At 37.1% G+C, this 26,463-nt stretch overlaps 2 protein-coding genes and 1 pseudogene across 2 annotated transcripts in view; 2 read left to right on the forward strand and 1 right to left on the reverse strand.

Moving 5' to 3' along the window:
• On the forward strand, window positions 6,384-7,765 carry LOC109834789 (annotated as a pseudogene).
• On the forward strand, window positions 8,235-11,503 carry LOC109833405 (sulfiredoxin, chloroplastic/mitochondrial). The gene is made up of 6 exons (XM_020401057.1): window positions 8,235-8,336; window positions 8,421-8,504; window positions 8,590-8,744; window positions 10,899-10,932; window positions 11,037-11,130; window positions 11,230-11,503. The coding sequence occupies exons 2-6, from the start codon at window positions 8,429-8,431 to the stop codon at window positions 11,243-11,245; spliced, it is 375 nt and encodes a 124-aa protein (XP_020256646.1). The 5' UTR covers window positions 8,235-8,336; window positions 8,421-8,428; the 3' UTR covers window positions 11,246-11,503.
• Window positions 22,664-26,463, reverse strand: part of LOC109833406 (phosphoglycerate kinase, cytosolic) — a 5,142-nt gene continuing 1,342 nt past the window's right edge. Inside the window, exons 2-6 of the mRNA XM_020401058.1 lie at window positions 24,575-24,652; window positions 24,221-24,481; window positions 23,616-23,933; window positions 23,219-23,377; window positions 22,664-23,103 (exon numbers count right to left, since the gene is read on the reverse strand). Coding sequence (XP_020256647.1) covers window positions 22,909-23,103; window positions 23,219-23,377; window positions 23,616-23,933; window positions 24,221-24,481; window positions 24,575-24,652 — 1,011 coding nt within the window. The 3' untranslated portion in view covers window positions 22,664-22,908. The remainder of the gene's footprint in view (window positions 23,104-23,218; window positions 23,378-23,615; window positions 23,934-24,220; window positions 24,482-24,574; window positions 24,653-26,463) is intronic.

Below are 26,463 nucleotides of genomic sequence, written 5' to 3' on the forward strand. Positions count from 1 at the left end.
TGTTCTGAACAACAGGTAGAGAGTGTTGATCAGGTTGTTTGGATATCGCAGCAGGTGGAGGGTGATGCTACTCCACGTTGGGTGGAGTTTACTCCACATACTCTAGATCATACTGCATCGTTTGAGATTCTAGCTGAGGTGACACAGATTTGGGATCATTTGGATTGTGATGCAGATGATATTGGTGAAGAGTTGCAGACTTTTCTATTTGTTTGAGGGTCTTTGGAGGCCATTTGGGTGAACTACGTGAAGGTTTGATTCCTTGGGTAAGAGGATGAGTAGGCAGTCAGTTTTGATGCAGCCGATTTGGTGAGTAGATACAGACGTTTGGGTGAGTGTTCGCACTCCCGTTTAGGTCTCGACTTGTTGTGGATTAAGTCTGTTGTCGTGAATCGTTTCACTTCGTACGGAACGCAACAAGTAAGGTATTTGGTTTGGTCGGTGTCGGCTCAGTTTTTGAAAGAAACTTCACCGAGGTGGAGAATTGTAGAATCGACGAGAAATTTTGGATCAGAACAGGTTTGAAGGCACATGAGTTGTTTTGGGTGTTGCGTGGTCGACCGTGATTGTGCACGGATCCAGGGTTTGTGCCTGGACTTGGCGCGGTCGACCGCGAGACCCTGCATGACTTTTTGGTCTCTGTCGCTGGATCGCGGTCGACCGCGAGCTTTGGACGGTCGACCGCCAATCGGGTCAAGGCTCAGTTTGAGTTTTCTGTTTAGTTTGGGTTTGGTGTTTGCTATAAATACCAACATACGAATTAGGGTTTCTTTAGGCTTGGATTGGAGATTGGTTTGGGGATATTGGAGCGTAGAAAAAGGAGAGTTTTTATGAGCAATTGTTTGAGGGTTTATTTAGAGAGATTAAGAGATTTGTTCGTGAGATTAGTTAATTGGTTTGAGCGTTTTGTAATCTCAGTTTGTACCATTCTTCTCTATTAGTGAAAACCCAATCCCCTTCTTGTCCCGTGGACGTAGGCAATTTGTCGAACCACGTAAAACTATTGTGTTTGGATTTGTGTTGTTGTTTTGGATGTTTGGCCTTTATCTTGATGTTTGTTTGATTTGGTTCTCGAAGCACGCCCGTTTTGATTGTCACGCTTCCATGCCTGAATTTTTTAATAAAAGGCCAGGACCCGAGCCCTCCTAACCCACTGCAATCAAATCACTGAAGATTTTCAAATGCATATTCCTAATTTATTTTAATAGGGTCTGTTTGTTTCATTTCCAAGTAACTAGTGTGAACACTGTGCTTTAATATGTTTTCCCCATTACAGTAATTTCGATATTAATTGTTACAGTATTTTTTGAATTGCTACAGTGTCCCACTCTGCTATAGTATTCCCGTGTGATACCGTATTTCTTTTCAAAAAACCATGTTTTGTTACAGTAATAACGCTACGGTAAATGCTGCTGTAGTGTTTACTGCAGTATGAATAGTAAATTTTAGGTTCTCTTATTTATATAGAGGAATAGATAAAAGTACATGATTGCAATTAAAAAACTATTTTTTAAGTTTTTTCTTTTTGCTTTGTTTCACACAATGACAATGAAGGAAATTCTACCTCATCACAAATCGATGGGTTGGCTCAAAACTTGGAATTAGGTAAGGACATATTAAGAAAAGATATGTACTCATGAAACTTACCATCAACCAGTTTTTAATATTTTTTTAACAAGTTTTCCTCTCAATTCTATCTTAAAGACTCAGAATTTGTTTTTTTCGTAAAAGATAGTAAAAGATGATGTTTTGTGACGTTCTTGAAAAGTTTTCTCAATTACTTTTTGTGAACCAAACTACAAAGTGAGAATCATTTTTAGCTATTCTGACACAAGAAAGCTATGTCAATAACTTTCCATGTGTTTTCCACCCAATTTTTTTAGGGCCTGTTCGGTTATTTCCCAAAAAACCAAAAAATAGAAATAAAAACTAAGAAATCTCAAAAAGTATAATTTTACACATTTCCATCCCTAAAACTCACACACAACATCTAATAAAATATTATTTTTATCCAACAACTCATCCACCATATCTAATAAAATATTATTTTCAACCAACAACTCATCCATCACATCCACCACATCTAATAAAATATTATTTTCATCCACAATATCACTCAACTCATCTCATCTCATATTTAAAAATCACTCACACCATCCAATAAGATTGTGACAACTCATCTCATCTCATTAACATTTCATTTCTTTGTTTTCCTCCCAAAAAGCTAGGAAAATAATTTCCTTAAGTGTGAGTCACATCATCCAATAATATAATGACAACTCATCTCATCTCATCTATTTTCTTATTTTTAAGAAATAATCAAACAAAAGAAAATAACCTATTACAAGAAATAGGTTTCTTATAATTCATTTCCTTATTTTTCCGCCAACCAAACAACATCAAAACAGGTTTTCTTAAAAAATCACTCACATCATCCTATAATTAGGTGACAACTCATCTCATATCATCTCTATTTCTTTGATTTCCTTCTTTTTTTAGCCAACCAAACAATTCCAAAACCTATTTTTCTTAGAAATAGGTTTCCTTTTCTTTGATTCCCCTCTTTTTTTAGGCAAACAAACAGCCCCTTAAATCAAACATGCCCTTAGCAACAAGCGTTATGACAATGCTCGCACCGGTGGGTCTCGTTTCTTTATTCTGATAAAGTAAGCTCGAGAGTTTTTTATCCTCTTATAAAAGAAATACGGAATAAGCATGGATGATATTTATTTCAAACTTTGAGATTTAACCAAGCCCTTCTGTGTAATATTCCTTATTTTTGTCATATTCTAAAATTAAAAAACGAAGAAAAGGAAACGCTGCCTTACTAAATAAGTATGAGGATAGTTTTTATTTAAAATTTTGAAATTCAAAAGTAAGGAGGGATTTGTGGTAGTTCTTTTAGAAGTAAGGCAAATCACAAATTTCTTTTTATACATAAAGGGGGACTTAAACCATTTCTTCTTTCTCTCTTACCTTTGACGTAGTTCAATTTGTTTTTCAGCTCAAATAATATCATGTCTAGATTTTTATTTATTTATAATATATTTCATTGGATTCTTTTGTCGATTTAAGATTTTAGTTCTTATCTTAACTTGACAATTAATATATACTTGACAATCAAGATATGATGTAACAATAGTCTTCAATCGATATAAATTCTGAGCATGTAACAACTAATCTATTCTCTCATAAAAATTAAACTATGAGCACATTTTACTAAATCCAATACGTTTGACACTAAATGTTTTCAAACTCTCACTAAACCCCAAAAAAACTTGGCAGAAAACTTTAAAATTAACATTGTTAGTTCAAGTGTGGTCAAATGATCAAAATTTAGGCAGAAGCACCCAAATTAGTTTTTAATTTATTCACTTATCCCCAAATAACTTCTAGTAGAAAACCTCTAATGACCGCTATTTATTATTTTTAGAATTTTGTATGTATTTTTTTGAATTTTGCGGATGTCATTTGTAATTTCTGTATTTTAAAAGAGGATTTATTTAATTTTTTGTTTAAGGAAGGATCTATTTGTATTCAAAAATTTTAAGAACTTCTTTGTAATTTTTGAATTTTTAGGATATGCTTAAAGTTTTTTGATTTTCTTGAGTGATTTTCAAAATTTTAGATTTTTTATGGGTTGTTTGTATTTTTCTGTAGTTTTTAGGAATCTGTTTGTAGTTTTTTTATTTTTTAAGAGGGTTGTTTATAATTTTTAGAATTGAAAAGGAGTTGTTTGTGATTTTTAGAATTTGCAGAGATTGTTTGTAGTTGCATATGTTTTAGAGACCTAATTGTAATTTTTGTATCTTTCAAGAGTTAATGTGTATTTTATAGGTTATTCTGCAAATAAGAATGATTTGAAATGTATATATTGGCCTTAAGAAGTAATGTTCATCAGCGTATTCTATAGTAATATCCTTATGCGATTAAGTGCAAAAAATCAAAGTGTTCTTTGGAGTTTTCTAGAATTCCTAAACTTATTGGGGGTTTAAAAATTTTTGGGAGCTTGATGTCAAAATACTAAACTTATTGGAGATTCAATAAAATTTATCCTTTAAAAAATTAAGGAGGGTCACCCTGCGACTTTTTGAAATGTATAGCTAATAGTAAACCACTAACCCTTCTTTATATATAAAATAGAAGAGAATTTAAAATATGATTATTATATTTTTTTTATAAATTATAGATAATTATGATTTGATTAGGAATATCAAATACTTAACTATAACTAGAATTTTTTAATTATGGATAGATTTAATTTAATGTGGATTCTTAGGTGAATAAAGTATTTAGTTGCCCAAGTGTCACCTTCTCACATGACACTTTTTTCCCCTCTTTAAAAATACCATCAATTTTTCATTTTATATATAAAATGAAGGGATTCAAGTCTAATTTCAAGTAATTTAAGTGATTTAGCCAGGAAGCTTTGTGGATTTTTATTTTATTTTATTTATTTTTATTTCATTTTTATTTCTTTCTCTCTTTTCTTTTGGAACCCGATTGTCAATCATGATTATAATGTACATAATTCAATTCAAACCATTCAATTAGAATAAGTATAGCGTACATCGAGTTTATAATGTTTACATATAGCACAAATCATCTCAAAGTTAATGAATGGGGTTAGTATAAAAATAGATGACTATACAATTCATAAAAAAAAGTAAGATTATAAATTTGTCTCGGTTCAAAAATGAAGTTTGGAACTTTCTCAAACATTGATATTTCTCAAAATTAATGAACGGGGTTAGTATAAAAATAGATGACTATACACTTCATAAGAAGAAGTAAGAAAATAAATTTGTCTCGGTTCAAAAATGAAGTTTGGAACTTTCTCAAACATTGATATTTCTTTTCGGAGTTAACAAGGCTTAATTTGGCTCATCTGGAGTTAATATCAAATAAAGGCTAATTTGGGGATCTTATGTCAGAGAAGCTCAAGAGAATTCCACCGCGACTTTAGCCTATATATATTCCATTCCGATGATAATTGTTTTAATTACTAATGTTAATAAATGTCACGACGCAAATTTAATATGAGAGGTTAGTTAGACAAGGTCCAAAATTCATGATTAAATTGGGTTCCGTTCCATGAATAGAATATTGTTTACAGTAAATCCAACTGTTACATTTCTGTGATGTGTTTAATTTTTATTATTCCGTCAGTTTTAAAACATTTTAAATAAATTTGATTAGTTGTTTATGTATTATGATCAGTTGTTTTTTATTTATTCTGATTCTGAATTGTTGTTGTGCCCACTGTACTTTGTTGAATCTCTATTCTCAACCTATACTTTCATGAATTGTTATAGTAGACGTATACTATTAAGGAATTGCAACCAGACCAGACCGGACCAGACGACACGAGACGAGACGAGTCCAGACGAGACGACACCCCTTGTGTCGACACGAAAGGCGGTCTTAGTCTACATGCCCTACGGTGTCAGTCGACACGCTCTAACGAGACCAAACGAGACGAGTCTAGACGAGACGACACACATTGTGTCGACACGAAAGGCGGTCTTAGTCGACACGTCCTATGGTGTCAGTCGACACGCTCTGACGACACCAAACCAGACGAGACGAGACGAGACGAGTCCAAATGAGACGACACTTTTTGAGTCGACACGAAAAGCGGTCTTAGTCGACACGTTCTGCGGTGTCAGTCGACACCGCCCTGTGATTCTTTCCTATTGTATGATATTCTGTTAATATCTCGACAGCTCACTTACCCCTTTTAGTTCCAACAATTATGTAACTAATTAGGTAAGTTTTAGATTTTATGTAACTAATTGATTATCTTGTAATCCTATAAATATCTCCTAATATCAATGAAAAATGTTATGCCATTATTCAGCAATTTCAATATTCTCACATATACAACACTGTCTACAATCAAGAGTTGGTGCATTGCTCCCTATGCAAACATTAAAACAGAAAAATAGATATGAAAGAAAAAAATGGAATGCATACAGAAATCTCAACACCTGACCTTACGTTTTGCAAATTATTTTAATACGGATGATTTCGGTCTAATTATACTTTCTATCGAAAGAAAGATGGTTGAGCTCATCCAAGTTTGTTAAGCTATCAATTCACGAATACAACATGGCCTCAGTTAGTTTCGTATCTATTTGGTGGTGTTGTAATCCCAGTGGATTCAGGTCTTCCGCAATTAGGTGGTCATTGGAGAGGATTCAATTTTCTTAATTCTTACAGTTTACCTCACTTGCGATGGATGAAATCACGCCGTGTAAGGTTGCCGCCAGTGGTTTTGACTAATTGGGTTTCAAGTTTACTAGTAGTTTTTAAGACCGATGTGTTTTTCAAGATAACAATGAAAACCTTATATGACGTGATCTTATCTATCAGAAAGTGATATGGACTGTAATAATCTGAGAGAATTAAATATTTTTCAATTACTACTTAATTACTTAATTGGAGAGGATTTGGATCCAATCTCCGTTCATAACAATTATAACCGTCAATCAAATAAAAATCTACATCCACAATCCAAATGGATTGTTCGCACAGCTGTGAACAGAAGTGCACGATCGCTCAGTGTATCTTTTACTTGTTTACTGCCGTTAGAGAGAGATCCTTTACATACTCCCTGTCGACCCTTTTCAGTTACGGACTCCCCGAGATTTTTGGGATTCCGAAGAAAGCTAAATTTTTCTTCTTCCTCGTTCAAATGCTCTCAATCCAACATCAGCAATGAGAGGCTGCACATCTTGCTCCGTCGACGACGCCCTCATCCCTTCAGTCCAAGGCGCCGTCACAAACATCTACACAACCGCCTCCCACACAAAGAACCTCCGGCCGTCATTCAAACCTCACGTGCGTCGAAACTCGCGACGCGGGCCACCGCCCTCGCCGTGGCCGTCAACAACAAGCCCATCGCCACAACCGGAACAAGAGGAGCTTTCTCCTTCACCTTCGGCAAGAACTCTGTCGTCGGCGTCTGCTGGGACTTTTCAGCTGCCAAGTACAGTCTAGGCCCCGAGCCAATCTCAGATTTCTACGTCGCGGTAATATTCAACGACGAGTTCGCTCTTCTAGTCGGCGATAGGAGTAAAGAATTCGTCGACAGTTTCGGGTGCGGCGATAATCCGATTGCGGATTTTTCGATGGTGAGCCGCACTGTGAAGGTGGTAGGTCGAGCGATCTACTCGACAAAGGCTCGGTTTTACGACGAAGGGAAGGAGCATGAGATTATGATTAAGTTTCAAGGGGAGCTGGAGTTATCTATGCACGTTGATGAGAAGAAAGTGCTTCATGTTAGGAGATTGAGGTGGAATTTTAGGGGGAACGAGACTGTTTTTGTCGACGGGTTGGCGGTCGATGTGATGTGGGATTTGTTTCCGTGGTTGTTTGAGGATCCGGCTGGGTGCGCGGTGGTGTTATTGCGGACGAGAGCTGCGGCGGGGCGGCGGGGAGCCGACTGTGGTTGGAGGAGGAGGAGGAGCGAGTGTACGAGGGGTTTTCATTGTTGATACAAGTATCACAATAGATTGATTATTGGAATGGTTAAAAGTGTGGTCGATCCGGGGATTGTTGTTCTGTTGATATTGATTAATATAGGATTCTCCATGTATTTTGTGACATCAGAAAATTTTACGAATATGTAATACAATTTTGGATTTAGATTATGGGAGAAGATAGATGTTGAGAAAGTGCAGCAGAGTGCTAGTTGTAGAGATTTTCTGGAGGTGTAACTTGCTATTCAACCTACCGCTACTGACTGATACTAGCAATTACTGGGAATAAGCCATTTTATGAACTTAAGTTCTTGATTAAGATGTCAATTGTATCCTTATTCTTCTTATATCAAAAATTTTAAAATTTTGGCCCATGAGAATTGAACCTGGATTACTTTGCAACGAAGTCAAAGATCCTTGTCTCCATGCAAAACCTCTGAATATCAACAACGACGACAACGTTTGACGATGGAGATGAAGAGAAATCCAACAGGATTTTCTTTTTTGATTAGGGGACATAATCCATACATAAACTCTGCATGCTGTCATTACATAGTCAAGTTTTATCAGATTTCGTGACGAAATGTATCAAATGTAAAGTTTGTAAAACTCAATGTATCTTTCTTTTCATATTACAGATATAAAATTCAGAATATTTATCTCTGAATATATGAAGCTTTCGGGTGTTTATCTGCAAATAACCAAAAAGAGAAGAGAAAAGGAAGAGAAAAACAAAGAGGAAGAAGAACCGTTCAGGATTTTTCCTAGTGAGCAGTTGTCTGGTAGCGGGGGAAGTTGTAAACGAGACTTAACAAAGAACAGCCCATCACCACGAGCTCAAAGAAAACACAGGTCGGCAACAAACTCCTCCCCTTTTTCTCTCCTGGCCAGTTCCCACTCCTGACTCCCCCCTCGCAAAATTTCTGCCCACGACAGGAGAGAGAATGGCCAATCTCCCACTCAACTTCTCTCATGCCCCAATCAAAATTTCCTCTCTCACCATCAAAGCTTCATCCAATGGTTCCCTGCTATCTCTCTGCCATTATTTTGTCAATTTGGTCACCTGTATTTGTTGTTGGGCTTTAAAGTTGGTTTTGGGTTTCAGGGGTTCCTTTCTCAAAGCCCAAATCAGGAGGTCTCGTGATTCTTGACATCCCACTGGACAAAATTCGGAGGCCACTTATGAGAACCAGAGCTAATGATCCCCAAAAGGTGAAGGATCTCATGGACAGCATAAGCCAGATTGGCCTCCAGGAGCCTGTAAGCTTTCTTTTTTTCAGATATTGAAGTTGGGTCACAGACTCCTCTCATGTGAGTGAGTTTTGTTGATGAATTCATTTGATTAGCATGTACGTAGTCCAAATTGTTGGTGGATGGCTTGGGGATTTTATTGTTTGTGCTGATTTCATGAGCAACTGTATGTTATATGCTTGTGGGTGTTTGCAGTTTTGAAGATATCATCAGATTTAGATTTGTGTTAGGATTGTTATGATACTGAAATTGAGGTGGATGTTGTTAATACAAACACAATTATACGGCGGAGCCCGAGAAACCTTCTGAAGTTCTTTGTCTATACAATTGATGATCTTGAAAGGAAGAGTTGATAGAACATCTGTACAAACATCATGCTATATGGATCCAGATGCCGCAGGACCATCGTGAGATACCTAAAAAAATGAGAGTAGCCCAATGAGATTGGAATGGATGTTGAACAATTCAATTGAATTATAGTAAAATGTACGAGTTAGAGCTGCCTTTAGTTGAGTATAAGATGTGGTAAGAGTGTCTATAGGAGCTAAAAAAAATGTGATTGTAGTAAGTGAAAAAGATAAGAGGCTTTCAAGTTTCAACCTAATAGAAAAGGTGACCCTTATCAAAGCTAGGGGAGAACAGTGACTTTTGTAGCCAATCTAAATTTTTTTGGCATAACTCCTTGTTAGATATAGTTAAGACTTTATTATTTATTTTTCGTATTGTTGTTGAACAATGCAAGTTCGTAAATTAGGTAGTACCAGCGAAGATCATTTATCTTTATAACTTTCTAGATCATCTTGCATTCTTAGTTAGATTGGAACAAATTTATTGACTTCAAAAAAGTTTGGTTTTCTATTTTTGTAGTCATACTGGGGCTAGGTAGAAGTTTAAGATGATACCATTCCTTTCAGGTTTTGAGTATATATGGCTACTAATCAGGACCTTTAGGTAATGATGCAAATAGGTATAAAAGATCATGATGAAGAAGCTTGCAGCTTTTAGGAAACATGGATCAAAGGAGGAGCTTCTACCCTAAGTCTTACAAACTCATATTCGGAGGGTAAAGTGGAATAAAATGAAGGGAAATGTTCTTAAAGAATCATTCCATTTGAATGTCTCTGTGCACAAGTTAGTGTTTATGCATGTCTAAATGGGATCCTTTAGCATATTGAATTATGTATTAGGTACCTGGATGCAATGCTTAACCATATTGTATTTAGCTTTTCAGTTGCTATTTGGGCTTCTAAGGTTTGGGAGACGAGTAAGAGGGGTCTTTGCCCTTTGGAAAGTGATTGATTAGGTAGGTCTGAACATTCAATTTGTTACGAATTGGGGGTTTGAGATTCAAGCATGGAGGAAAGAGCCAGTTTTTACTCTTTTGCAAGGTTGAAGCTCTCTGACTTGTAGATCCAGTTTTATATAAGCCTTGGAGTCATAGGTTGTACCTTTTAGTATGGCAACTCTTTTTCCTTGAAGAGGCAAATTAAGTTATGTAGATACTAAGCCCATCCTGAATAGGCCTATTAGCTTCATCATACTCATTATCCTTTATTTCACCGCTATAGGTTGGATGGAAACTTGCCTAGGGGAGTTTGTGAATGGCAGAGTTGTATGTTATTGCTTATAACTGATGAAAAACTGGGTTACTGGGGGGAACAGATGAAGCAAATATGTTAAACGGGCATGAGAAATTATGATCACTTCCCAAACGAAGAACACAGTTGCATGCTTTTGTGCTAATATCTCACTTATCTTTTCTGCCATCAGAATTTTCTAAAATTGTTCTGGTGCTAGTTAATAGATAAGCTTCATGCTGCCACCCAGTTATACACTATTCTCATTTGGGGTAGTTAGCATACTCAAAAACCTCTTCCTCCTTGGATGTAATTCCCACAAAGATATGCTGAGTCTTTATCATGCATCTGCACCATGCTATCTAAATGTTTCACATATTTATCATTCTCCAGGCCCCTGTTAAATGTTTTTCCTCAAAACTGTATCAGTGGAGAAAATCTTCAAAGTCTTAATTTTAATGTATTTAGCGTCTTTCAAAGTGCATCTCTGCACCATGGATTAATATTAATTTTCAAATAAATTTCATCAGATGTTAGTTATATGAAGTGTTACAAGTATCATTTTGATTTATTGATTATCGTGCAGATTGATGTGCTGGAGGTCGAAGGGGTATACTATGGTGAGTACTTGTTTGAGCTATGTCTGAAACCTGCACAAGCAGATGAAATACTTCCTTACTATTCAACCACTTAACACTGGATTGAAACATTCAATCTCTTGTAGGGTTTTCTGGTTGCCATCGCTTTGAGGCACACCAGCGTCTAGGTCTTCCAACAATTCGCTGCAAGATTCGACGTGGAACCAAAGAAACTCTAAGGTCAGTTTCCCTATGATATTTCGTCTATTTCACCATCATTTATGTTTCACACCCAGCAATGTGGTAGCTTTACAAAGTCTCTCAACGCATTTGTTTCAGGCATCACATGAGATAAATCATAAAAAGAACAAAGAACATATCAGGTCCTTGGTGAATCCATATATACAGTGTATCACTTGATGCATCTGGAAATAGGTCTAGTAACAGATTTCTATATACATGTATACGTTTTATAAAATGTAATTTCATCTTGCTGAGCAACGATTTGGATGTATAATCAGTTTAATCGTCAAAATATGCTCCGACAAATATTTCATGTTAATTAACGAGCTGCCAACCATGCTGTATGACATGTTTTTTTCCCTACTTTCAACTCCATTTTGTTGCGCTATGAAAATACAAAATACAATCCTTTTTGTGATAGAAAATTTACAATATTTGACAGGATCCGTTTGGAAAAGTGGAATATATATCATAGAAATCCAAATTGATATTAGGATTCGGATACAGAAACTCGATAAGTACAGAGTAACATATTCGACAACGCCATAATCATTATCCTCTCAAACTCCAAAAACTCCCTTATGCTGCTTCTCTCGCGTTCTCTCTCAACTCTCACGTCACGACCTCATGGCGTCGTCACCAGAGTACACGCCGTTCATCTTCTACTCTCCTTCATCGACCGACTACACTCCCTCTACACCAAACTTCTGTACTCCGTCGTCATCACCCAAGTACATCCCTTCGTCACCAGAGTACACTCCCAAGACACCGAACTTCTATACTCCGTCGTCATCACCAGAGTACACATCCTTTCGTCACCGGAGTACACTCCCTTGACACTGAACTTCTGTACTCTGTCATCTTTATTCGACGACACACCTTCACCACCGGAGTATACTCCCTCAATGCCGAATTTCTGTATTCTGTCATCTTTGTTTGACTATATTCCTTTGTCGCCAGAGTACGCTCCGTCAACGCCAACGCCAAACTTCTATACTCCATCATCGTCGCCTAAGTGTATTCCGTCATCTCTGTTCGAGTACACCGCTTCATTGCCGATTACACACCGACTCTGGACTTCTATACCCCATCATCTACGTTTGGGCATACTCCTCCATTGCCGGAGTACGCTCCATCAATGCTCGGTTACTATACCCTGTCGTCTTTATTCGAGTACACTATTTGCTGCCCGACCGCACGCCCTCCACACCGGACTTCTATACTCCGTCTGCAGTCGACGAGTACACTCCATCGCCCCTCTGAGCATTGTCTCCCGAGTACACTGTTGGATATTTTATTAAAGAAAAGACAATTTAGCATGTTTTACATATTTTATTTTCCTCAGCAATTAATACGTGTATAATGGCTATATAATTATGACGAACGTTATCGTATTAATTACGGGTTTATTGCGTAACGATCGATATTATGGCGTACGTTACTGTATTGATTGCTAGGATTTGTAACGGCTCTCTAAGACCCCTATATAAGCAGCCCTTCACATTCTCGGAAAAACAACAAGAAAAACAAGTCTCTTCTCTCCTCTTCATATTATTTCTTCATAGTATTGGTTTTGTTTTTGGGCAACTTTCTTCATCTGAGCAGAAGATCTGTACTCTCGCCCGAGTACAGAGGCCGGCCGATTCCGAGGGTTTTTACCACTAGGGGAGAGGGGATCATCTGCGCCAGGGCGATAGGCGGGTCCTTAATCTTCTAGGGCAGTGAATACACGACTGCTCCCGATCAGACCAGATTTAATTGTTTATTTTATTCGGATTTATTTCATGCTATAATCTTAATCATTTGATAAATTTCCAACAATCTAGAAGATTGAAAAGTTTATAGCTTTTGTTTTAAATCAGGGGAAAATTTATTATTTTTAAAGTTACTGTTCATTGGAATAGTCTACTGCTCATCCGAAAAAAATTCATCTTTTTACTGTTACTGTTCATCTAGATCTATTCATATATTTGCTGTTAACATTGTTTAAAAAAAATTGTTTTCGGTTACTGTTCACCCAAAAAATTATTGTTCATATTATTTCAGTTATTTTTCGTTAAAAAAAATTCTTTTCTGGTACTATTCACCCGAAATAGTCTCTGCTAATTATTTTTTTATCTTTTGATTAATTAGTTGTTGTTTTATTTTAAAATATATATATAAATAATTAAAAGTTACTGTTTATTTATTTTTAAGAACGTCGCTGTTCATTTTAAAAAGAACATTACTGTTCATTTATTTTTAAGAACGTTACTGTTCATTTATTTTTAAGAACGTCACTGTTCATTTATTTTTAAGAACATCACTGTTCATTTATTTTTAAGAACGTTACTGCTCATTTATTTTTAGGATGTTACTGTTCATTTTAAAAAAACGTTATTGTTAATTTAAAAACAGTTTTAATGTTCATTTTATTTAAAAAAAATCTACTTAATGCTTACATAGAGCACTATTCATCAGAGAATTATTTTTCTTTGTTCATAAAAATACAATTACTGTTCTATGAAATTTTGGTTTCTAAAGCCTATTTTATATATGTAAGAATCCTCTAAAACCTACCCTTCTCCCCTTGTGCCAGTGAATATGCACGCTTTTGTAATGTTCAATGAAACATGTCTAAAAAATTTGTATCTGTGTACTTATTTATTCTTGAAAGCCTCATATACATGGTTTTGACAAATGAACAAAATCTGGATATATATATATGATTTGAAGTATTTAAATTTTTTTCATGGTTTAATGCCTTCATTTCTTTAAGCTATCAATATGGTGCCTTCTATTAATAATTCCATACTTTGGAGTGTTTATGCATCTAATAAGCTTAGTACAGAAGGTGGTAAAAGTGAATGCAAATTTGTTCAGCAACTTGTGTGGCAGTTGTCTGCAGCAGATGGGTTTTTACTCTCAAGACATGAAAATCATGAGGTTCAAACATCAATAGGAAATATTTTAAAGTTTCTTGTTAAGGAACAAAAACTCATTGAGTGAACCGATTCAAGTTTTCTTGGATTAGTTGGTGTCTAAGGTAAGGTTTAGGGGTTGCGTAACGCGCTCTGCAAGGAACGAGGTACTTAATTGATATTTGATCAACCTCTATTACTATCCTTACCTAGCTAACTACCTGGGTAAAACTTTAATCTTTTTACTTTAGGAGTTTTTGGTTTGGAATAAGAGGACCGGAATTATGAGAAAAATTCATATGCATTTATTTAATTACGCTTCTTGCATCATATATTGCCTAATGATAAATGATCAATATATAAGCGAACCAAATCAAAGAGGTGCATCTTTTAAAATTCTATTTTATATGGTGGATTATATTTCAAATCTTCAAATGTAAAGTTCATCTCTTTTATTGCGTTATGATGGATATTGCAATAAATGTTCATATGTCCTTTTAGAAAACTTGCATTTGTTACATTATTAATTACAATGTTTTATGCAAGAATACACTTGTAAAATTTAAAGCACGTATGTACAAATATTATTATTATTATTTGTATAAGAGGTGGTACTAGAAAATAGCAACATAAATTTGGAAGGTCTCTTTTATTATTATTTGTATAAGAGGTGGTACTAGAAAATAGCAACATAAATTTGGAAGGTCTCTTTTGTAGACAACCAATTTAAATTTGGAAGGTCTCATTTGTAAAATAGCAACATAAATTTGGAAGGTCTCTTTTGTAGACAACCAATTTAAATTTGGAAGGTCTCATTTGTAAGCAACCGATTTAAATTTGAAAGGTCTCCTTTGTAGGCAACCAATTTGTAACCTCTTATAAAAAAAAAGAATTTTAAAAAATTTATGCATATGAATTATGAAGTATGAAATATATTGTTCTCTTGAATGCTCTGCATGTATCTATTATTAATTTCATTCATGTATGTGCATATGCATAACTGCAGAATTTTAGTTCCACATTAATTTGAAATGTTCAGATATTAAGGTCAAATCCTAATCTGCACAAACACTATGTGTTTACATCTTCAGACATAGACTATGATCTTTTATGATCATAGATCATGACCTAATGTCAATTTCAAACAATATGATGGACTAATTACAAAATAAGAACTTGATAAATAAATACAACGCCTGCTAGGCAAAGTTATGATTCTAGACTTTGTAAAGTCTGTGAAAAGAATCTTGATGACCCTTTGACTAAGGGATTATCCAGGAGTGTGGTTCTGGATTCATCGAGGGAGATGGGGTTAAGCCCATAGATGAGGTCACTGACAGCGGCAACCCAACCCTTATTTGGAGACGTAGTCCCAATGTCGGTTCAATGTGGTAGAAACAAGCTGGACTAGTGACACTCGTGTGGACGACCCAGATATATTCATATATCACTATGTAGCTTGTGCTACTACCCCTTCTCTATGATGATGATGCTCTTATGATACAGCTGGCTAGGCTGAGTTTTACTCTTAATAAGTCCAACGTGTGTATTATGGGGGGTATTAAATAAACAGCTGTAGTACCCTTTGAGTACTTACCTACGTGAGAGGAACCATGATGGTGGCAGTTAGGGGGGGCTGGGCTAACCCCTAGAAACTCTCATGAGTCGGTTTATTTTGAGCATGACCGTTAACGCTCAACCCGCTTTGCTCAATAGATGAAGCGTATTGTGTGTGTTTTCATCAATACCTGATTAAAGGGGCCTAATTCAAGGCCTAGTCCATTATGTCCCTCAGGTGGCGATGAACTCACTAAGGAAAGGTTCAAAGCCGAAAGCTACCTCTCCCGAATTCACGATACGAAAGGTTGCCCAACCTATATTTGTTTTATGATTTCTTGATTTATTTATTGATTATTGATTACTGAGTTTTCAGTTAATATTGCCTTTTGGGGGGGACTGTTGGATATTTTATTAAAGAAAAGACAATTTAACATGTTTTACATATTTTATTTTTCTCAGCAATTAATACGTGCATAATGGCTATATAATTATGGCGAACGTTACCGTATTAATTACGGGTTTATTGCGTAACGGTCGACATTATGGCATACGTTACTGTATTGATTGCTAGGATTTGTAACGGCTCTCTGTAGGCTGTCTAAAAATCACAATGAATAGCTGACCCCTATCAAGCTCCGACAAGGGAAGTCACAATCAGACGACTTTCTGATCACTGCATCCGCAACTCCACAATCACCACAAACACGACCTCATTTCTGAGATGATTGATCTTGATAGCTGCGACAACAGCACAGCTGTGGGCAAATATTCGTCTTCAAGACACTATGGATGTTGATTCCCGTCAAGCTCTCACAATGAAAGCTATAATCAAATAGCTTTCGGGTCGACAATCGAAAGCGGCAAATAGAGGACTTTTCACATAGATCGAGAAGAGTTACAATTCAACGACACTTCCGATAACTGATGAAAACTCTTTTCAGCAGTCTTCACATTCTACAGTGAAAGTTACAATCTGACAACTTTCATACCCTACAACAGCTAAAGCCAGGATTACTGAACAACGGTCCTCGCAACGCTTCACAGAAGAAGTTACAAGTCAAAAAGCTCCTTCTGAAACGCGGATGTCATCCCCGCGTTACGACTTGGGAAGTGCAGGCGACCCCCGCGTTTCCAAGCCACTCCCGCGTCTCCAAGATACAAGCTGAACGTGAGTAACCATCGCGTTCGTAGGGGTCCAACCAACACCGACCCCCGCGTTTCCAAACAGGCAACAAGCCAAAACGCGAGCGATCCTCGCGTTCAATGATGTTCAGCTAACACCCAACCTCGCGTCTCAATTCTAAGAGGCGAAGTTGGGTGCTAAACGCCAGATTGGGCGTTTGACTCGTTCAAACATGAGTCGAACGGTTTCAGAACCGTTTATCCCACGTTCTGAGGGATTTTCGCCCACGTAGGAGCGGATATAGGGGTCAGTTACAACCTCATATCCCCCTATAAAAGCTCAACGAACCCAACAGAGCAAAGGGTTGGATTTTTGGCATCTGAACCACACAGGTTGGATTCTAAAGATCTAAACCGTACAGGTTGGAGATTTTCCAGTTCTAAAACAGATAAGGGCTGGCGGCTGGCTCTTTGAAAAGAGAAGAGTTAGCAAAGATCGGATTTGGAAGATCTCAACCACTCAGGTTTGGCGATTCAACAGCAGCAGCGAAATTCTTGGAGATAGGATTTTTGAATCAAGCTCAGAAGATCAAATCTGAGAGGATTCTTCAACAACTGAATAACGAAGTTCATCGTTCCCACGAGATAAGAGACGGTCGGATCGTCAACGGAGAGCAAATTCGACGCGAGCAATCGAAGGAGGCATTCCATCGCTACCGTGAAGAACCCAGTTTTAAACAAAGGAGAGAATCAAATTCGTTCTCTTCTCTTTTGTAATAAAGTTGTAATCGGAATCAAAGAAATACAAGTCAATTTTCTTTATTCTTTTCATTGCAATTTTTCCTACATACACTCTCTAAGACCCCTATATAAGCAGCCCTTCACATTCTCGGAAAAACAACAAGAAAAATGACAAGTCTCTTCTCTCCTCTTCATATTATTTCTTCATAGTATTGGTTTTCTTTTTGGATAACTTTCTTCATCTGAGCAGAAGCTCTGTACTCTCGCTCGAGTATAGAGGCCGACCGATTCCAGGGGTTTTTACCGCTAAGGGAGAGAGGATCATCTGCGCCAGGGCGATAGACGAGTCCTCAATCTTCTAGGACAGTGAATACATGACTGCTCCCGATCAGGCCATATTTAATTATTTATTTTATTCGGATTTATTTCATGCTGTAATCTTAATTATTTGATAAATTTCCAACATACTTTTCTTCAACTCACTCCATCAAGTGAATTTGGGCGGTCACTTTAAAGACTCTTGCAGAGCAGCTGTGCATGGGGCCTTTTCCCCCGCTTTTCTTGTTTATTTTTTGTTGATGTAAACGGTGTCTTTAATTCAATCTTTTCTTTTCTCGTTTTCTCCTGTTCATTTGATTGGCCAATTTAACTCTTTGAGTTAATTTTTTTCAAGGTGCAATGTCCCTGTTTGAGTTTTATATCTTTTTATACATCCAGATCAATTGTCGGTAACAAATTAACACAATGAAAGGTCGGGGGAAAAAATTAAAGAAAACTATCGGTATTGCGTACAAATGGTACTACTGCATAGAAAAATACTGTGCGCATTTATGTCCACGGTCTGTGAAATAATTACTTGCGTTCGCTGAAGAAGTTCAAAATATTGCAAATCATTAGTATAGAACAGTTAAGATTTTAATACTTTAGCCTGAGCATTTCAAATAAAATTTTAAATATATATCGAACTTAAGGCGACGGCTCATTCGATCCCTACAAAAATTTATAGACTCGATTGAGGAGGGTATATATAGGAAGGTCCATGTTATTTCTATCGGATGGATTTCAATACTTTGCATCGCAATGACGCATTAAAGCTGACAGTTCTCAAACTAGAAATCTGTTCAAGAGAAAACTTTCTTTTACAGTTTATTGTTACCGGCGCATTTCATCTCATTTTTAAAGCAATCACTAATGAATAACTTCACCAAACAAAATAGAAAAATGATAGGGGCACACCCCCAACCACAACCTCAACCACACCCCTTCTCTCATTTGCTACAGTGCACCGGGCCCCCCATGGGATTTTAAAAATTTAAAATCCCATGTGGGCCCGGTGCACTGTAGCAAATGAGAGAGGGGGTGTGGTTGAGGTTGTGGTTGGTGGTGTGCCCCTAGTGCCACCCAACATTTTACAGTTTATTGTTACCGGCGCATTTCATCTCATTTTTAAAGCAATCACTAATGAATAACTTCACCAAACAAAATAGAAAAATGATAGGGGCACCCCCCCAACCACAACCTCAACCACACCCCTTCTCTCATTTGCTACAGTGCACCGGGCCCCCCATGGGATTTTAAAAATTTAAAATCCCATGTGGGCCCGGTGCACTGTAGCAAATGAGAGAGGGGGTGTGGTTGAGGTTGTGGTTGGTGGTGTGCCCCTAGTGCCACCCAACAAAATATTGTCCAGAGCTACCGTCGGCACTGCAAACTGGAGTGTTTCAGTGCAATTTTTTATTTTTTTATTAACATTGAAAATTCTAGATTCATTCCTTTTCTTTATTTAATTTTAGTTTCATTTTTGATTCGATCCTATAAATTTAGGGTGATTTATTGAGTGTGGGATGATTCTAATTCTACTGCTTTTTTCACGCGTGTTTTTTGAAATTCCCTAATAATAACTAGTGTGCACCCGACCCACTATTTTTTTAAACACTGTATTTTGAACTTGACTCCCTCTAAGTTTTAATACATTTGATTTAATTATTGTATCTTTAAAATTAGAAATCATATCTATTCCTCTATACTTAAAGAAAGATCCAAGGTTTAATACATTTGATTTAGAAATCATATCTACTCCTCTATATTTAAATGATGATCCAAGTTTTAATACATTTAATTTGCTTTACTGTTTATGATACAGTACTGTAGCATAAATAGTAACTTCAAGTATGGAGGAGTAGATTTGTATTACTATTTATAATACACTAAATTACTGTAGTATAAACAGTAACTTCAAATGCAGAGGAGCTAGGGGATTCACAGTTTTGCTACAGTAATTTACTGTAGTATGAACAATGATTCTTTAGATCCTTTTTAAGTATAGAGGAGTATATTGTATGGGAATCTTCCTAATTGACTATCTACTGAATCAAATACAACTACTTTCGATATATAACAATTCTGAATCTTTCTTTAGTTGAATCAGTATCATGATTTAGTAACGATGATGATTTCGAATCCAACTCAAAATGTTATTTCCTACTTTCTAGTTACTTGCAACTTTTTCCATCAATGAATTAATTAATTTAATTACTGCATGATGAAATCAACCAAAAAGATGAATATCTTTATAAATCATGAGATATTTAAACTTTTGAAACTCAAAACTAGCACATGAGTTTCTTAAACTAATCATATAAATGTCAAATTTCATGAAACATATACCCGGTTGTTATAGCCGTTTTAGTGTTAAATAGTAATATCTAATCAATAGCAGACAATTATCCCACATTATGCGTAATCGAGCCAGTTATTCACTTCAATATAACCAAAGACCTAGCTCGGACGACTCGACATGCCGACATCTCGCGAGGGCGACTAGAAACTCGTTACATGTTGACCTCTGGCTAGTTCTACTTCTTGATTAACCTACTTGACCGACCATTCGACCGGCATCTCACGAAGGCGACTCAAAATGTGGTACTTCTTGACCTTCTACCGAACGAGTAGAAAGGTGACGACTACCTCGAGCCCCTCCCGTGCTCTAACACCTTATCACCTCACAATAAATGTCATTAAATGCATAATCGGCGTCATCATTTCTCTGCCCCTAATAGTCTTTATGACACATCGAACCATATCGGCATCGCACGCCCCCAGTCACTTTAACAATAAATGTGGAAGTGACCCCCTCTACTCGCCGGCCGACACCTGTAAAGCAAATGCTGACTTGGCTGCCAACCCATATTCGGTCGAAGTTACCATCCTACCCCTCTACTACCACTATAAATATGGTTACTATTTTCAGCATAAAGTAAGATCTTGATCTCTACCCACTAGGCTTATGAACTTCTATAGTTCAGTTACTTCTCAACTCAAGCAAATTACTGACTTGATTGTCAGAGGAACAACCGGGAAACCCAACCCCGTCCTCTTATAATTTTCTACCTGTTCAGGGAAGAACAACCCATTTCAGAACTGAACATTCGGAAGGTTAGAGGACCTCTGTCAACCAAATAACTCGATCTCATTGACTGTCTGATATTAGCCATCAACACCGATATTCTGTAATTGAAAACAAACCATACAAAATTAACAGCAATACAGACAAATAAATTTATCACACATATGTAAATCGTCCAGGCCACCCCATAATGGCATAATCATTGACGAGGAATCGGCGCATCTGGGGCTTAAGGATTCGGATTTTGGAGAATTGGAAGGCGAAGAAAGAGAGGAGCAGAAGTTGGGCTTGCTGCTCCGGCTATTAGCGGTGGCTCATTAGTGAGGTGTGTCGGTAACTTCTCAAAATAAAACTAGTTCCATGTACGGTGGATTTGGATCCACTCCATTAAAAAAATTGTGAAGAGATGATTGCAATATCGTAATTATTGATTTGTTTAGTATGTGATTGTGATTCACTCTTTATGTAGTACTTACCTTATTCCACACTATTTTCCTAATTTACACTCAATGACAAATCACAACCACCCACTAAATAAATCAACGATTGCAAATCACAATCTTCGCTATTTTTTTTATAGTGCGGAGGAGTCAAATCCAAATCTGGTATCATTTTGAGAAAATATCTATTTGAGTAAAATTAGGTTAATACCGGTCCTGTTTTTTAAAGGTCAAGTTTGGCTTTTAAACTGGTTTTGTTTCAGACCACTTGCTCTAGATTCAAAACAAAACTAATTTAGTTTAAAGTCACCATTAATTTTTTTTGGGTGGTTAACACACGCTTGTTTTTTCTCCTCCTCCCTGTTTTGCTAGTCTCGTCTGGACTTGGTTGTCTTGAAAAAGGAGCGGTTTAATATTTTGGGCGAAGAGGAAAGGAAGTATCTAGTAGACGTGATTCATGTTATTAAATATGCACAAAATAAATATAGTAAAGGAAAGGAAAAGGGTTTGGTTTTGATTGCTTTGGATAGACCTCGCCTTTCGACACGTGCTGGGTGTGTTTGGATCTTTTGGATCATAATTTAAGTGTGTTGGGTTCATTTAAAAGGATAGGCCGATAGGGTAAGAAAATGGAAATCACCATTGACATGTTATAAATAGTGTTATAAATGCAAGTAGCTTTGAGCAAAAGAGTAAGGAGAGACAATCCAACGTTATTTTGTAAAATTGTATTTTTTTTGAGATATTGGTGGAATATTGAATTTCATGTTAAAAAAAAACTTAAATATGAACTTGTTGTTGCAGTTTGTGCAATAGTAGATGGACTACGGATCATATTAGAACCCCACATGATGCAGTGTTCTTTGAGCAACACTGAGAGGGCTGCGGAGAATGTTTGTTACATGTGTGAGAGGTCTCAATACGATCTTTACTCGTGTAGTGGATTCCATTCATGTATTTCTTTATTTTTATGAATTGTCCATAAATATGTTATAGAGAATATACTAAGAGGGTAGAATGACATTTTATATGGAAGAGAGTTAAGAATCTAAGCAGGTAAATTAAATGTTCGGAAGAGTTCAGTTATTTTCTGATGTTGTTGGAATATTAAAATTTATGAAAAGGTTTCATGTTGAATTTAACTTATAATAATTAGATCATGTGCGACTTATAATTAGAGTATGTGATTACGTGTAACGCGGGTCATATACGATCATTTCAACTGAAAATTTATAAGCTTACCGCTTTACCTCCATGGCTTTGAAACCGCATAAAGATTTAATAAATAGCCTTTCCCAACTTAAGGAACAAAATAAAGGCCATCGGAAATCCAATTCCACGTCATTCATCAACATATTAGGTAGGAGCAACCAAAACTTATCTGACATAATCATAAGGAAGCTTACAAAACTGCTCCTCGCAGTTTAACTGTCTAAGCATCTCAAAGCATCAAAACTTATTAACACACCTATAAAAGACGTCAAGGATCCACCACTCGGAAGTTATTTCGGACAAAACTATCAGAGTCTGCTCCTCTCTTAACAAAAACCCAGCATACCTTAAGGGGAGTACATGATAAAACAAGCCATGAGAGATCTTTATTGATTCAAGCATCGTCAAGCGCAAGAACACCGGGAAGAGTTTTGCCTTCAAGCAGCTCCAAGCTGGCACCACCACCGGTGGAGATGTGGCTCATCTTGTCAGCGAGCCCCACTTTCTCAACAGCTGCAACAGAGTCACCACCTCCTATGATGGTTGTCACACCCTTGCCGCTCAGCTCAGCCAACTTCTTTGCAATGGCCTGGAGTGACAAGAAAATATTAGCACACTCATTTAGTTTGCTTGGTTAATTTCCAAGTAATTCTGATGAAACGTATCCATATATACTAACATCCGCCGTATTGTTAAAGCTTTACCTCTGTTCCCGCTGCAAACTTCTCGAATTCGAAGACTCCCATGGGTCCATTCCAGATAATGGTCTTGGTACTGTCCAAGGATTCACTGAATGTCTTGATGGAGTCAGGTCCAATGTCAAGGCCCATCCAACCATCAGGGATTGCAGATGCTGGTACGATCTGAAAGGAAACAAAGAACAAGTTTTTAGCAGTGCTGTGAAAATTGTGTCAGATCCTACAACAGCCCTAGACAATAATATCGCCATCTGATCCAAAAATCCGCATCAAGCGATCCTTAATGTCGCTAATTAAAATACGAAAACGACATATATGTTACATTTTCTCATAGACAGACTCGAATATCTATTTTTAATATAATAGTTAAGTCTCAGTTCAAACAGTAGCAGAGGGGACAGACCTTGCTGTTTGCATCAGCAGCAAACTTGTCGGCAATAACAACATCAGTGGGCAACAAGAGTGATACTCCTTTAGACTTTGCCTTCTCAAGGAGTGCTGTAGCGAGATCAAGCTTGTCTTCTTCCACAAGGGAGGAGCCAACAGAGTGCCCCTGTGCTTTGTAAAACGTAAATATCATTCCTCCTCCAAGCAGAAGTACGTTCACCTTTTCCAGCAGTGATTCTATCACCCCAATCTTTGATGATACCTTGGAACCACCAACAATCGCAGCAAAAGGCCTCTTGGGGTTTGATACAGCGCCAACAAGGTAATCAAGCTCCTGAAACAAAATTGCAAATTTAGTAAAAAAATGGAAAATGTTGCCGACCAAATGCATACAATAAACACGCCTGAAGAAGTATCAGTTAAAATTGGTGTTCGTACTTCAAAAGGGAACATAAATAAACAGTTCAAGGGGAAAGCTGAGAGATAACAGACTATGGAGTATGCATCAGAGGACAAATAGATTCCTCAAAAACCATAAGTTTCATTTTTCTTTTTCTCCAAATTTTCTTTCTCAAGTCTAAATTAAAAAAGCTGGAGAGACGTGATAAAATTTCATCTGACCTTCTGCATGAGGAAGCCGGCAACAGCTGGTTTCAAGAACTTGGTCACCCCTTCAGTTGAAGCATGGGCTCGGTGAGCGCTGCCAAAGGCATCATTTACATAGAGGTCAGCAAGAGATGCTAGCTTCTTTGCAAATTCTGGATCATTCTTCTCTTCTTCCTTGTAGAACCTAACGTTTTCGAGAAGTAGAACCCCTCCTTCTGGTAGTGCAGCTACCATTTTCTCGACTTCCTCCCCAATACAGTCATTGGCCATCCCAACCTATATCATGCGCCGTAAAAATTTAGTGTGCTAGCTATGAAAAAAGGGTCCCGGTCCACAGATGAAAATAGATTATTGAGATGTGAGGCATACATTGACACCAAGAAGTTCAGACAGCCTAGGTACAAGGGGCTTCAAGCTGTACTTCGGGGTTACACCCTTTGGACGTCCCTGCAAAGTAGGAAGAAATTAAATTGTATTATATAGTATTCAAACAAACATAGAGAAAAACATATAACTTAATGGACATCAGAGTAGGGGTGTTAAATGGGTGGGTTTGGGTATTAAATGGGCGGGTCATAAATGGGCGGGCATGTTTTGCCCATTTACCCATTTACCCATTTATGGCTCATTTAACATTTTCGAAATGGACGGGTTTTTGCCCGCCCATTTAATAAACGGACTACCCATTTACCCATTTAACTATAGTAGGTGTGTATATAATACTTTTGGGGTGTTTTTTTTTAAATTTTTAGGGGGGGTGGGTTCGCAAATTATTGGGGGGTTTTCGCAAAATTCTAGGGGGGTTTGCAAACTTTTTGGGGGCTTTTCACAAACTTTTTGGGGGCTCTTTGCAAAATAAGATCATAGTCAATTTGTGATGATCCGGGGGCAGAAATAGCTAGTACTTTAAGCTCAAAAATCAAAATTTCAAAATACAGCTGGCTTAATCGCAAATTAAATTCCAACACAGATTCAATCCCAATCTAATAATAACAAATTACTAAGCCTACCGTGGACAGCTACGAGACCATAGCCCATTTTGTGCAGTGTAAGCTGAAGATTCATTTTATCATTCAAGGGCACAAATGGCTAGAATTCAAGCTCAAAATCAAATTTTCAGAGTAGGGCTTGCTTCAATCCGAAATTAAAGTTCCCACCCAGGTTCAACCCCAATCTAAAAATAACAAATCACCTAGCCTAGCAGTGTTCAGATTGGATAGGGAACACTTCAAATTCGAAAGAGCACGCTTTAGAGTCAAGGTCATGAGGCCAGAATCCGAGCTCAATATCAAAATTTCCAACTTCAGATCGCTCAATCACAATCTTACGCTAATAATTAGATATAGATCAGTTCAAGATCCAAGCAATTCACCGTATAGTGGCCGCTCTTTTGCAAACTTTTTGGGGGTTTTTTGCGAATTTTTAGGGGGCTTTTTACAAACTTTTGGGGGTTTTTGCAAACTTTTAGGGGTCTTTTTGTAAATATTTTGGGGGGTTTTTGCAAACTTTTTGGGGGCTCTTTTAGTGCCCGTTTAATTTAGAGATTTAGGGTTTTGTTTTGGGAATAAGGACGGGTGGGCGGACGGGTATAGAATGCCCATTTAGCGCCTGTTTAATAGAATGTAAAATGGATCCGCCCGATTAGGCCCATTTAATTAAATGGGTAGGTTTTGGGCGGGCCAAATGATGGGTGGGCCAGGTGGGTAAATGGGTATGGGCATAAATTGACTTCCCTACATCAGAGGTTATCAAGGAGCGGCATTACACAAACCACAGCCTAATAGTCAACTAGTGCCGAATGTTTAGAGAAGATATACATATACATCATTGAAGGCACAAGTCAAATTTAATGCAGAAGGAATACACACAACTGCAATTTCAGACTGGAAAAACGAGTGGGCGGAGGAGATAACAAGGTAAAACACGCTAATTATATACACGAATTAGACACCTTCATTTTTGGGGTCTTCTAACATGTGTGAGACATCAAAACACTTCACTGTCACTTGACACAAGTCATATAACTGCAACACTATTGCAATTGCATTTCTATGCTAAATCTTTTTAGTTAAAAGGTACAAAACTTTTCTTTTTCATTTTAAGCTGACCAACAAATATATGTCATCTGCACAGAACTCATAACGCTGCGGGGCTGATTACATCCATTTCATGGACATGTGGGTACAGAGTAAATATAAGCCACCATAGATCACTGTAAATGCCGAAATTATTCTCATACTTGTCAGTGCCCATCCTCT

This window comes from Asparagus officinalis, chromosome 3, assembly GCF_001876935.1.
Source record: "Asparagus officinalis chromosome 3, Aspof.V1, whole genome shotgun sequence".
Lineage (NCBI taxonomy): Eukaryota > Viridiplantae > Streptophyta > Magnoliopsida > Asparagales > Asparagaceae > Asparagus > Asparagus officinalis.

Bases quoted from the DNA above. Each gene is read 5' to 3' on its own strand.
- LOC109833405 (XM_020401057.1), top strand. From the start codon at position 8,429: ATGGCCAATCTCCCACTCAACTTCTCTCATGCCCCAATCAAAATTTCC. The intron at 8,505-8,589 runs GTTCCCTGCTAT...TTTGGGTTTCAG, and splicing joins CATCAAAGCTTCATCCAATG to GGGTTCCTTTCTCAAAGCCC. The intron at 10,933-11,036 runs GTGAGTACTTGT...AATCTCTTGTAG, and splicing joins GGTCGAAGGGGTATACTATG to GGTTTTCTGGTTGCCATCGC.